Source organism: Trichosurus vulpecula, chromosome 9, assembly GCF_011100635.1.
Source record: "Trichosurus vulpecula isolate mTriVul1 chromosome 9, mTriVul1.pri, whole genome shotgun sequence".
NCBI classification, from domain to species: Eukaryota; Metazoa; Chordata; class Mammalia; order Diprotodontia; family Phalangeridae; genus Trichosurus; species Trichosurus vulpecula.
Window position 1 is genome coordinate 57,675,087 of NC_050581.1, and position 13,410 is coordinate 57,688,496.

General features: G+C 43.8%; 1 protein-coding gene across 1 annotated transcript in view; it reads right to left on the reverse strand.

The window, feature by feature from the left end:
* The window catches only part of ERN2 (endoplasmic reticulum to nucleus signaling 2), a 29,166-nt gene that overhangs the window by 8,084 nt on the left and 7,672 nt on the right, over positions 1 to 13,410 (reverse strand). The window contains exons 11-15 of the mRNA XM_036739339.1: positions 12,358 to 12,482; positions 12,005 to 12,172; positions 11,115 to 11,322; positions 1,311 to 1,401; positions 916 to 1,105 (exon numbers count right to left, since the gene is read on the reverse strand). Coding sequence (XP_036595234.1) covers positions 916 to 1,105; positions 1,311 to 1,401; positions 11,115 to 11,322; positions 12,005 to 12,172; positions 12,358 to 12,482 — 782 coding nt within the window. The remainder of the gene's footprint in view (positions 1 to 915; positions 1,106 to 1,310; positions 1,402 to 11,114; positions 11,323 to 12,004; positions 12,173 to 12,357; positions 12,483 to 13,410) is intronic.

Genomic DNA, 13,410 nt, shown 5'->3' on the forward strand with positions numbered 1-13,410 from the left:
CCATCTCCCCTCAAACTATCATCTCTATCTCCTCCCCAGCAGAACTCTGGATTCCACTCCTGGAGCCATCCGGGGCTCTGATAGGTCTATACCCAATCTTGCTCAGATCCAGACCTCCACCTCATGTCTTAGCCACCTCTACTCTGGGTGATGTATTTATCCCTTTTCCAAGGCTCCCCTTTCTGTGTTGTTTTCTGTCATTAGAATATAAACCCCTTAAAGGCTCACTTACTTGTATGCATGTCCCTAACACTTAGCCCAGTGCCTGCCTGGCGTACAGCTAAATGCTTAGGGAATATTGAATTTGCATTTGCATCATATTTATTCTTGCATCTCCTCCCTTTGTCCAATCTGTGCCGCTAAATCTTTTCTTCGAAATAGCTCTCATGAATTCCTTCCTTTCTCTCCATTCTTGCTGTGACCAGTTCTAGGACTCATTTTTCCATTCCCAAATTACTATAACAGCCTCTCAATTTTTTTTCTTGTTCTAATATCTCCTCCTACAATCCTTCCTGATGTTGGGGAATGATATTTCTGACCTCATCGGAGGCAAGAAAGAGACTATCAGCGTGAAGCACTTTAGTAGTCTGGGAAGAAAGCTGAAGAAAAAAATTAGAAGTCTGGGATTTGAATCTTGACTCTTCCATTTTATAGTAAAGGGATCAGAGGCAGGTCAGTTAATCTGTGTAATTGTACAATAAAAGAATATCGTGTCTTCTCCACCTTGCAGGGTTGTTGTAAAGAGTCAAATGAAATATATGAAGGCACTTTATAAACATAAAGCACTGCATACATGTCAGCTGATAGAGAAGCCCATCTTCCTAACCTAAATCTAACCCAACCTAAGGTATTGAGGAGCTGTTTTGTCTCCTGGAAAGGAGGAAAGGGTAGAGGCCCTATTGGTATCAGGCTCACCTCCTTCAGGGTGGCCGTGCAGAGCTCCAAAGCGATATAATGGAACTGGGGTCCCCGCTCGGTGCAGAAGTAACGCAACACGCTGGGGTGTGAGTCCGACTCCTGGAGCAGCTGCACCTCCCGATGCACGAGGCTGAAACATTCCCGAAGCAGCCGCTTTACAGCTACTGCTCGCCCTTCGAACTGGCCCCTGCATGGAAAGGGAGAAAGAGCCTGAGGATAGACTGGGGAACTGAATGGTCTCAAAGCCAAGACCTGGACAGGGCTCCTACATACCCCAAGGACTGCCCTTATCACCTCCTGATTAGGCCCACATCCTGGGCCTCCTGTGCCCCAGATGAGAGTGAGGCCTGCTGGGTAGGAAGTCCAGGGTTGGCCACCTGGCCCTTGCTCACCTGAACACAAAGGTGCCACCTGTGCCACGGCCCAGTACATCTTTAGGGTTGAAGGAAATCTTTCCCACCACAGTGAGCTCTTCATCTGGGGCTGGAAGAGAGAGAGCAGGGCCTTAGGAAACTCAGCTCCCTGTAGGTGCCTGCATTCCTAGGAGCATGATCCCGGTTTTCCCTTTCCCCTTCTCCTTCCTTTCTTACTATAATCCTCACATTCCCTCATCACTCCTCTCTTTTTGTTCATTTCACTCAACTGGGATCCTCTTCATTTCCTTTCTTACTTTCTACTCCTATTATGTTTCCTTGTCTCTTCCTCTTCTCAATCTCTCTCTCTCTCTCTCTCCCCCCCCCTCTCCCCACCCCCTCATTAAATGACTTGCCCAGGATTACACTGATAGTAATCGTCTGAGGCCAAATTAGAATTCACGTCCTCCTGACTCCAGGTCAAATGTTCTATCCAGATTTTTTTTTACCAACCCAAATCTCTGGAATGTTTTCCCTCTTTTCCTTTCCCCATGGCTCATCCCATCACTTTCCTTTCTTTATTTCCTTCCAATATCCCAGGTAAAAAGAAATAAGTTAAAAATTTATACAATTAGCTGTTATTTATTACTTTATAAGATAAAGCAGAACAAATATATTATTTCCATTTTACAAATGAAGACACTGAGGCTGAGAAAAATTAAATGATCTGCCCTGCATCACATAGCTAATAGAGTTGTAATTTAACTCAAGTCCTCTCTTTCCAAGCCCCAGTACTCTTTCTCTTCTAGCACATGAGATAGAAAGGAGTCTGGAATAGAAGGAAGGGAAAGAAGAGTCCAGAGAATGAAGGACCTCTTATAGTCCAAGAAGAATGGATGATTCCTTAAGTTAAACTGAAAGTTGACCAATTCTGTGGGCTAACAGGGAATCCATATGTCAGAGTCCTCAAGAAATCACTGTATCAAAAAAAGCATTCTGGTTTTCTTATTTCATGCGGAAACTTTCAGCTGGGAATGTCTATCTGGCCAAACATTCTGAATCTAGCCTTTCCACTGATTTCAGCCCTGGATCTCTGGGCTCCACAGACATCTTATTATGAGCACAATTTGGCTTTTCAGTTTGGACTTGTTCTTTTTTTCACTTGGATCCTGCATGCTTAGCTCTGGGTGAGGATTCTTCCATCTCCCAGCTTCCCTGTCCAACCTGATGATCTGCCTAATCACGGCAACACATTGGCTCTGCTTGAAACTGGTGGGACAGTAATGGCAGAAGGTCATCCAATGCCATCCGGTGGCTGTCCAGACAAGTTCGCACTTGGTGGCTATGTTTAAGCCCAGCAGAATTGGAACCACTGCACTCTTTCTGTTGCCCACCAGACAGGAGAACTTGGCAGCATACAGATGCACAGGTTGCTTGCCCAAACACAGCCCACTAACCACCTCTACCATGTAAATCTGGATCGAATCCTCTAAACACTAATCACAGCCTACGGATCAAAGTCCCTGGCACTTTTATGATGCAATAACACTGGCTTTTTTGCTGTTCCTCCAGCAAGATACTCATCTCCTGACTTTGGGCCTTTTCACTGGCTCTGTCTTCCATGCCTAGAATGCTTTCCCTTCTTACCTCTCCCTCCTTGCTTCCCTGACTTCCTTTAAATTTCAACTAAACTACAGTTATCCCTTCCACATTGCAGGGATTAGGGGCATGGCATGCCCAAGATCTGAAAAATCTGTATAAAATGTTTTGGCCCTGCCTTTGTACCAGAGAAGAAGTCTGAATTTTTTCTTTTTCTTTTATGAGATGTTTACAGTACCTTATCGTAAAATTTGAGCTAAGGTTCTGTGTCCTCTGCTGACTTTTTTGAGTCATCTGTGGCTTTGCAAAACTCCCCCCAAATTCCCATTTAATTTCTTATGCTGACTCACAATATAGTGAAACTGTGATGGGAAAGTTGCCACATGGAAGGGATAACAGTAGTTGTTTGCATGTTCTTGTCTTCTTGGTCATACTGTGAGCTCCTTGACAGCAAGGAGTGGGATTGTTTGGGGTGTTTTTTTTAACCTTTCTTTGTACCCCCAGGACTGAGCAGGACAGCCCTGAGACATAGCAGGTGCTTGATAAATGCATTTCCACTTGACTTCCCAGTATGGCATTCTCTGCCCCCAGGGGTAGGAGATAGCCATTAGACAGAATTCTACTTATCAGCAGGGACAAAGATGGCTGTGTCCTGAAGGGAAGGTCTAGGGACATAATTAGTCCAGTAGTCAACATTGATTTTATACTCTATTAGTCTGGTAAGATTGTCATCAATGTGTTCAAAGTAGGGAACCACCAAAAAGTCTAGCAGAAGGGAGATAGCAGCAATAGAGGAGCTGGTGTCACCTAGGGCCCTTGTCTGATCAATCTGTGATCGTGCCTGTAGCTGCATGTTGGCTTATAGGCAAACCTGCACCCCATGATACATCTGAAGATAAGATCCATATTATCTTTCAAACCAGACCTGATAGAATTACTCAGTATCTTGTCACATCAAGCCAGGGGTGTGTAAAGAATGGATTGCAAAGAATGGACAGTTAATGGGTAGGCCCAGGCAGAGTTTAGAATTCGAATTTTTACACATGTTGAGAAGATTCTATGACATTCCAAGATGATGTAGATTCAGGAAACACTCCAAAGCCAAAGGTCAGAATAGCATGGTAAGCCAAAGGTAGGCCAGCGGGATGGCACAGTGGATTGAGTGCTGGGTCTGGAGTCAGGAAGACCTTTAGACATTGACTAGCTGCGTGACCCTGGGCAAGTCCCTTAAGTTTCCTCAACTGTAAAATAGTTGTGAGGATCAAATGATAGAATATTTGTAAAGTGCTTAGCATAATATTGGACACATGGTAGGCACTTAAAAAAAATGCGTTTCCTTCCTTGCTTCTCCCAACAAGAGCAGGTGAGGTAGAATGGGAAGGAAACGTGAGCGGATTTCATATGTATGATGGATATCATGTTTCTTGCTTCTCAGTTCCATAGGGGAGGGGGGGAAGGAGGGAGAAAATTTGGAACTGAAAATAAAAATTTTAAAATTAAAAAATATAACTCTGCTGTCCTAATCCTGGGTGTGGCGGGAGGGGTACAGCGCTGGAGGGGCAGGGAATCTGAGCCTGGGCGTCAAGAAATTTTGGATCTAGTTAACAACTTTGCCACTAACTAGCTCTAACTTAAGCAAGTCACCTCAAACTCTCTGGGTCTCACTTTCCTTATCTGTAAAATCTGTATTCTTCATCATCTGTAAAGTGAATGAATGAGACTAAATAGTCTCTCAAGTCCCTTCCAGATCTAAAACTCCATGACTTGTATGACTTTGGATATGTAGATAGATACTAGAGATCAAAACAGAGCAATGGGCTAGAAACAAGTAAGTAGCCAGGCAAGTAGTTAGAAGAGAAGCAGGAACAGCAAACCAGAGGCTCCCCGCACCCCCAAAAAATGAGGGTTCTGCAGAAATGAATTCTTGAATATTCTTCCTTCTTTAGTAAGTACTGACTTCTGAGAGAGGCATGGAGCAGAGCAACTTGCCATTATGGCCAGATTCTGTTGTCAATTAATTAATTAATTAAATGATTAATTATTCTGCTCTCACTATTCAAGCATTTCTATAAGGAAGGAAAGTGAGAGCTCCCTGGAGTTTAATTGAAGGGTCCAAGAAAAGGAAATTAATAGCAGTATAAAACATTAATAGTAGATACTATATTAAGTCTTAGAGAGATAATTGAGTGTTATAAGAAATCATGGCAGAAGTTCAAGAAACCCGAAATTTTTATAATAGAGAACAGTAATTTTAGGCTTTTCAAAGTTATAACTAGCAATTTTGGTGCCTGGGACAAGCGGTATAAATTGGGTCCCTGCCTCAATTTTGGTAATTCATGATATAAAAATAATATAAGAAATAATTAAGACCAATTAGATGAGTGGGAAGAGTAATTAGTTATTAAAGTGACTCACAGATAGGTGTTATTAACAATGTCCTTGTAGTTATGGTAATAATGTCCTATTTTTAACTAATTATTTTTGCTAACTATGTCTAAATTCAGTTGTTTCTAGCAGCTTAAGAAATGATTATGTGGTAACAGCCACATTGTGCCATGGCTAACTTTGATAGACTTGGCTCTTCTCAGCAATGCAAGGATCTAAGACAACTCCAAAAGGCTCATGATGGAAAATGCTGTCCACATCCAGAAAAAGAACTATGGAGTCTGAATGCAGATTGAAGTCGACTATTTGCGCGCGCTCTCTCTCTCTCTCTCTCTTTTGTTTCTTCTTTCTTGTCTCTCCCATTGGTTCTAATTCTTCTTTTACATATTACAGGGCGACTTGGGGTGGGAGGAGGGGAGAGATGGGGAGAAAATTTGGAACTCATAATCTTATGGAAGAGAATGATGAAAACTAAAAATAAATTTGAAAAAAAGAAAGAAAAAAAAGAAATGAATGTGTAAATTTTTGTACCTGTCTAATTTAGGGGCCCTGGACAAAGTCGCAATTGTCCTGCTCCAGTTAGAGCTCCGAGTATATTTGAGAGTATAAGACCAGAGAATTAGAGCTAGAAAGAAGCTTAGAGTTCATCTAGTCCAAACCGAGGCCCACAAAGAGTATGACTTGCCCATTGTCACAGAGTGGCAGAGGTAGCATTTGAATCCAGGTCCTTGGACTCCAAATTCTGTGCTTTTCTTTCCACTGCACCACAGAGAGGTGATAAAGTAATGGTGTTTCTACCCCTATGGAAAGATAGATTGAAGACCACTTGGGAAGAATCCCCTAATTTAATTATGGACCGGCTAGATGCAATTTTCTTGAAATCTTCAAGAAAACTGAAGTTGTCAAAAAGAAAAAAAAGAAAATTGAAGTTGTCTGAGAACAAAACCTTAACTTAAAAGATTGGTTCTAGGTGCCAGAATAGGAAAAGAAGAATATGAGGAGATAAAAGTAATAGACAGGTTGGCTCCCTGCTTAGAGGAAGTAGAGTACGTAGGAACAAGTCTTGGTTGGAAACAGGGCGTTACATCCGGAATGAGCATGTTCCCATACTTATACTTCAAAATAATAACAACCAGCTTTCAAGATGGCACTTTAAAGTTTATAAAGCACTTTGAAAATACGATCTCATTTTAGCCTCACATCGGCCCTGGGAGGTAGAGGCTGTTACTATGCTCATTTTACAGGTGAGAAAACTGAGGCAGACAAGGGTGAAGCGACTTGCCCTGGCTAGTAAATGGCTGAGGCAGGATTCGAACTCAGGTCTTCCTGACTCCAAATGGAGCGCTTTATCCTCTGCACCAACTCAGTAGAATTCCTTCGGCTGAATGTGCTACAAATGCTGGAAAATTATCATCCAATTAGAGAGACAGAATCATGGACATCATGGAAAGAGCCCCGGATTTGGAGGCAGGAGAACTGAGTTCAAATTCCACTTCTGACTCTAGCTGTGTGACCCTGGACAAGCTATTTTACCCCCAGTGAGCCTCAGTTTCTTAGGTTTGGAGCCAGAAGGGGTTTTCCTGTTGTCGTTCAGTCACGACCCCATTTGGGGGTTTTCTTGGCAAAGATGCTGGAGTAGTCTGCCATTTGTCTTCTCCAGCTCATTTGCAAGATGAAGAAACTGAGGCAAAAAGGGTTAAGTGACTACTTGTCCAGGGTCACACAGCTAGGAAGTGTCTGAGGCTGTATTTGAACCCAGGTCTTCCTGATCCTAGGCCCAGTACTCTATCCCCCTCACCACCTAGCTGCCAGAAGGGACCTTACAGATCTTCTAGTTCAACTATTTCATTTTACAGACAAGGAAACTGAGGTTCAGAGAGGATAAGTGACTTGACCAAGGTTGTACTGGCAATAAATGCAATTTATTAACTCAAGTCCTCTGATTCCAAGGCCAGCACTTTTCCCCTGGACCATGCCATCTGTAATGTGAAGATGACGATACCTACCTGATAGGATGATATATGTAGATCTGGAAGGAACCCTAGAGGTCTTCTAGTGCCTTTTCTTAGTTTACAAATGAGAAACTGGATCTGAGAAGTGAAATAATTTGTGTTGCTCACATAGGCATCATTTGATCTCAGATTCCTGGACTCCAAAGTTTTTCCACTGGAGCACCAGAAGACCCCCAAATGCTCCTATCAGGGGTTGGGAAAGTGCTTTACAAGCCTGAAAGCATGACCCACACTTAGCACAGTGCCTGCCACATAGTAGGTGTGCCTGTCACGTAGTAGGTGCTTAATAAATGTTTACTGACTGCTGGCATGTGCATTAACTATTAGATTATCAATAGAGAAATATTAGGTGGTCTCAGGAAAAAACACAGAGAGGCTAAAACTTTGGGCTGTCAGGCCTTCAGAGAGCTGCTAGGCTTCCCCATTAATCTATATCCCCAGACCAGAGAGCACTATTAGATTTTGTGTGAATTATTCAAAGTTAAATTTTAGAACAAAATTTGATGCATCTTCTATAACCGGCACTGTCATATTATTATGTGTATTTGAACAATGTTTGCCTAAAATACATTTAGGCAAAGCGTGTTTGTCTGAAAGACTATTTTACAGAGAACTCACACCAGGCAAGCACTCACACGGAGGTCAGAGGAAGCCATACGAGGACACTCTCAAGGTCTCTCTGAAGAACTTTGGAATTGATTGAGAGATGCTGTCGCAGGACTGCCCAGCGTGGCGTGCCTGCATCAAAGAAGGCTTGCAGTAGCTCAAAAGAAACATGAGATGTGCACATTTAGAGACATCTCCACTCTAAATGTTCACGTGGACTGTTTGTGCCGATCTGGGATAGCGCTTTCAGAGCTCGTATCGATCTGATCAGCCACAGTACCTTGACTCCAACATAATGATGCCATTTTGGGCCTCTTTGAGAAGGAAGGACAACAGCCACCATTATTATATATATTCAACACAGTCCAATATCATTTGGATGATAGAACTAGGTGAAGGAAAATGGCATTTGGAGAAAAGTCTAAGTTACAAATAGTCTTTTTAAAATCAGACAGTCTAATGTCTAGCATTTTGGTCTGACGAATCAATTGCCTCTTTCCAAGGGTTGGTCAGTGGCTGATATAAGCAGGTTGGATGCAGAGGTATGCTGGAACCATCCATCAGGCTCAAAAGCCCATTGTTAAATTTTTAGTGTGAACACTGACATATTGGAAATTGGCAAATGCTTGAGTTAATTGTTTTGATCTTCTAGACTTTAAAATGTAAATAGAGAAAATGTTAACAATGCCGATTATATTTAAAAGTGGGTCATACTCTTAGGAGAGCTGTTGTTAAATATTTACCAGCACACTTCTGGTTGGAAGCATCTGCCACAATGTACACAGATGACTTTACTCCTTTCATCCTGAGCACAGATGAGCCTGTGTTGCTTCTCTGGGGGTGGTTAAACAGAATTTGTAAAGCTGGTTGGACAGGGAAGCTTAGTTAGACTTTCAGAAGTCAAACATTTGGGACACAAGTTAAGAAATGGTCCTGTCACCTACTTCTGGGAGCAGGGGCTCATGTTTATGCCCACAGGCAGCTGGTGGCACAATGTGCTAGATTTGGAGTCACGGAGACCTGAGTTCAAATCTGGTTTCAGATATTTCCTAGCTATGTGATGCTGAGCAAATCACTTAACTTCTTTTTGCCTCAGTTTCCTCATCTGTAAAATGGATAATAAAAATAAAAAATAAAAAATGTGGATGATAATAGCACTTCCCTTGACAGGTCATCGTGAGGCTCCAATGAGATAGCACAGTGCTTGGCACACAGAATGTGCTATATAAGTGTTAGCTACTCTTATTGGATAAAGTTAAAACTATGAGAAAGCAGAGGCGGCACGGTATATGTGTAGAAGCAGTGCTGTCGAATTGGAAAACTGTTGGATTCAGAGTCAAAGAACTTGGGTTCAAATGCTGCACCCAGTGCCACTTACTATCATTGTAAATGGGCAAGTCACAACCTCTCTGGGCCTCAGCTTCCTCACTGGTAAGATGAGAGGTTAGCCTAAGTGACCCTTCTAAGCCTAAATCTATGAACCCATTACTAAACTCCCCGAATTAATAGACAATGCCCACCCTTTCAGGGGGATTAGAAGGATGCTCTGCAAGTTCAGCCTTTCATGTTGGAATAACAGCGGCACAGAAAAATAAATGCAATACAGTTATCTGAATTTCAGAATGCAAAGAAGGTTTTGAAATGTTAAAACCATTTCTCATTTCTTTACCAGACTTTCCAAAGTGCAAGACCATGAAAAGTCAAAATATCATGTCATGGGATTTATTAGGATTTTATTGTTAAGAGAGAGAAATACGTCTTTTACCTAAAAAAAGACTGCAATGTAGTGGATAGAGTACCCGGCCTAGTGTCAGGAAGACTTGTGTTCCCGAGTTCAAATCTGGCCTCAGACACTTACTGTCTGGGTGACCCTGGGCAAGTCACCTAACCGTATTTGCCTCTCAGTTTCCTCATCTATAAAATTCAATGCCTAAGGAAATGGCAAATCACTCCAGTCTCCTTGCCAAGAAAACTCTAAATGGGGGTCATGACGAGTCAGACAGGCTAAAAACGACTCAAGAACAATAATTACCCTAAGCTGGACAAAGAGAAGGAAACAAATCTACAGGGACTTAGGTCTCAGAAATGCATGCATATTCTAGGAAGATTTGTCAATGTTAAGAAATAAGTATACATAGGAGGCAGCTAGGTGGTGCAGTGGATAGAGCACTGGCCCTAGAGTCAGGAGGACCTCAGTTCAAATCCGACCTCAGACACTTGACACACTTACTTACTAGCTGTGTGACCTTGGGCAAGTCACTTAACCCCAATTGCCCTGCCTTCCCCCCTCCAAAATTAAAAAAAAAACTAAAAAAAGAAGTAAATATATATTATAAAGGATGATCCTAGTTAAGGTCCATATATATGAGTTTCTTAGACTTTTGTGGCAGAAAAATGTCAAATAGTACCTAGGGGTGTTGTCGCTGGTTTTTAAAGCCACTTGGATGTATTACCTGTTTTAAATGTTGTTTGAGTTAGATTTTAAAATAATAATACCCTGATGCATGTAAGGACTAAAAAGTTCATGTTTAAATGATGCCCACGCAGAGAGCCATCATCTGGTATCAGACAAAATACAGGCTTTCCTATTTGGACTATGTGGCTATGGTACACTACTGCCCCCTCGTGGCAGTGTACAGAATTGCCCGTTCAAGCTTTTCTAAGATAGGAATAAACACTTTTGGAAAGCTAGAACTATAAAATATAAGCGTTGAAGAGAAAACAAATATCCCAACAGTTCCTTCTCTACCTCTCCTTTTACTTCCCCTTCCCTTGTACAGGTCAGTCTGTTCTGCTTTCCTCCTAGAGAGAACTGGGTGGCACAATGGATAGAGTGCTGGGCCGGTAGTCAGGAGGACCTGAGTTCAAATTTGACCTCAGACACTCACAAGCTGTGTGACCCTGGGCAAGTCCCTTCACCACCTCTGTCTGCCTCAGTTTCTTTGTCTGTAAAGTGAGGACAATAATAGCACCTTCCTCCCAGGGTTGTTGTGAGGATCAAATGAGATAAGTTAGCACTTAGCACAGTACCTTGAATACAGTAGGCACTTAATAAATGCTTATCTTTTTTCTCTGTTTGTCTCACTCTTCCTTCCTTTTTCTTTCTTTCTTAATCCCTTTCTTTCTTTCCTCTCTTCTTCCTTCCTTCCTCCCTTCCTTCCTTCCTTTCTTTCTTCCATTATCCAGGCACTCCAGTTCTCTGCCCTCCCACTCAGAGAGCAAATGAGGACTGAGGACTCACCTTCGGTGTCTCCAGGTTCTGGGGCACTCTGGATGGAATGGACCCTGCCAGTGGGGTCTGTGGGATCAGGGGAGGATGGAGAGATGGCAGTAGATCTCCAAGGGGTCCCTTGGTTGTTCAAGGCTGCCCCCAGGGGTAGAGGGAGTGGGTCCTGGGAAGGGCAGGGGTTTGGAATCCCCAGTGGACCATGACGTTTCTCTTGTATGCACTGTTCAGATAGCAAATGAGGGCTCAGCGACAGGCTCATCTTTGCTTTAACCCTGAGAGTGGCCCGGATGGGCCCTACTATGTACCATTACTCTGATGGAGGGCCAGGTGCACAAAACCAAGCCAGGCATGCCAACTCTTCCTTCCCTTTCCCTCCTGGAGAGACCTGGGAAGCTCTGGGTTTAGGGTAGATTCAGGAGGAAGGGAAGGAAGGTGAGTGAAAACTAAGGGAGCCTCAGGACAAGGGGACAGAGCTGGAGGTCTTGGGGTAGGACTGAAGAAGCAGGGTTGGACATCCTGAGGGGAAAAGACCTGGGGGTCTTGAGAAAAGGGGATGGTACAGAGCTAGGATTACTAGCAGGGAAGGATGAGGGGCTACAGTCAGGGATCCTGGGGGTAGGGCATGGGGCCAGAGCTAAATGTCTTAGGGATAAAGATTAGGAGGTAGATCTGGGCATCTTGAGGAGAAGATATGGGAGTAGAGTGGGGAACCCTGTGTTGGGGGAGGGTCGAAAGATCAAAGCTAAAGATCTTAGGTGTGAACAGAACTGGGGATCCTGAGGGTGGGGCTGGGAGGAGGAGAAGGGACGTAGGGGCAAAGCTGCAGGTTCTGAATCCTTTGTGGAGGAGTCTGAGGGCAGAACTTGGGACTCCCAGCCCTGGGTGAGGGCACATGAGCTTACCTGATGAAGAAGAAAGATGATCCAGCCACCGAGCAGGAGGGTGGTGAGACCAGCTACCAGAATGTCTTGAGACCCAGACCCTGGGTACAGATCTTGGGGTCCCTCCTCAGTCTGGGGCCCTGGCAGCCTCTCTGGACCCCATGCCACCTCCCGGCTCATGCTAAAAAACTGGAGGGGCAGAGAAGTTCTTACCTTATGTGTCCTATCTTCCCTCTTCCCAGGGCCCAGTGTTGTTTTCCGTCTGTTTACTGACCACCCAGTGCAGGGGAATGGTTCTAAAGATCCTCTGAGCCTTCTCTTCCCCTCCTCCCCCTCCCCTTCCCTCTTCCCTTTCTTCCCATCTGAAAACTGACCTCTTGGAAGAGGGTACGGGATGAGGCACTCTCTGAGGGGCTGATCTTAGCCATAGTCCTGGAGCCCGAGGTGGGGAAGACCCTCAGCATGGTGGTGTGTAGAACAGGGGGAAGCTCATGGTGTCCTGGGGAAAAGCGGGGAGGACAACAGAGGTCCGAGTGGTCAGCTGGGGTCATGAAAGTCTTTAATAAAGCCAGATTAATCTCTGGGTCTGGGAAGTACTAAAACCTGAGGAGGGGTGGAGGTGGGGGTGGGGGTTAAGGGACCTGAAGCTCAGTCTGAAAGCTAGTGGATCTTTAAGTTAAGCTAGTAAAAACAGTAGAGAATAAAGGAGTTGTTAGTCATATAATAATGATGACAATGATAGCATCTGTATAGCACTTTAAGATGTGCAGAACTCTTTAGCTGTCTTATTTGATACAATAATCCTGTGAGCTAGGTACTATTATAAGATGAGGAAAACAGATTGCGAGAGTGACTTGGCCAGGGTCTCATAGCTAGAAAATGTCTGAGGCAGATTTGAACTACAAGTCTAGTACTCTACCCACTGCACCATCTTGCTGCCTCATAGGATCACAAATTTAGACCTGAGAGGCACATCAGGGGTCATCTAGTCCAAGCCCCTCATTTTACAGATGGGGAAACTGAGGTCCAGAGAAGCTAGGGAATTTCCCCAAAGTCACATAGGTAGTAAGTGGCAGAGCTGTCATTTGAACCCAGTATGACTCCAGATTTCCCTGGACCCTGGTACATCTGGGTTAGTGGGCTCAGCCTTAGGTGCCACATCTTAGAAAGGACATAAACAAATAAGAATATCTAGTGGACCAGGACCCAGAATGTGAATAAAGAGGAGACCATGCCATTTATGGATAGATGACCTAGAGACAGCTCTGGACATAGAGCCAGGAAAGTCACAGATTCAAATTCTGCCTCTGCCATATTACTAAGCCTGTATATTTCCTCATCTGTAAAACTAGGAAATTAAACACCTTCTGGCCACCTCCACCTCATGCTGCACTCACTCCTACCATTATCCCCTTCATTCTCTCCCA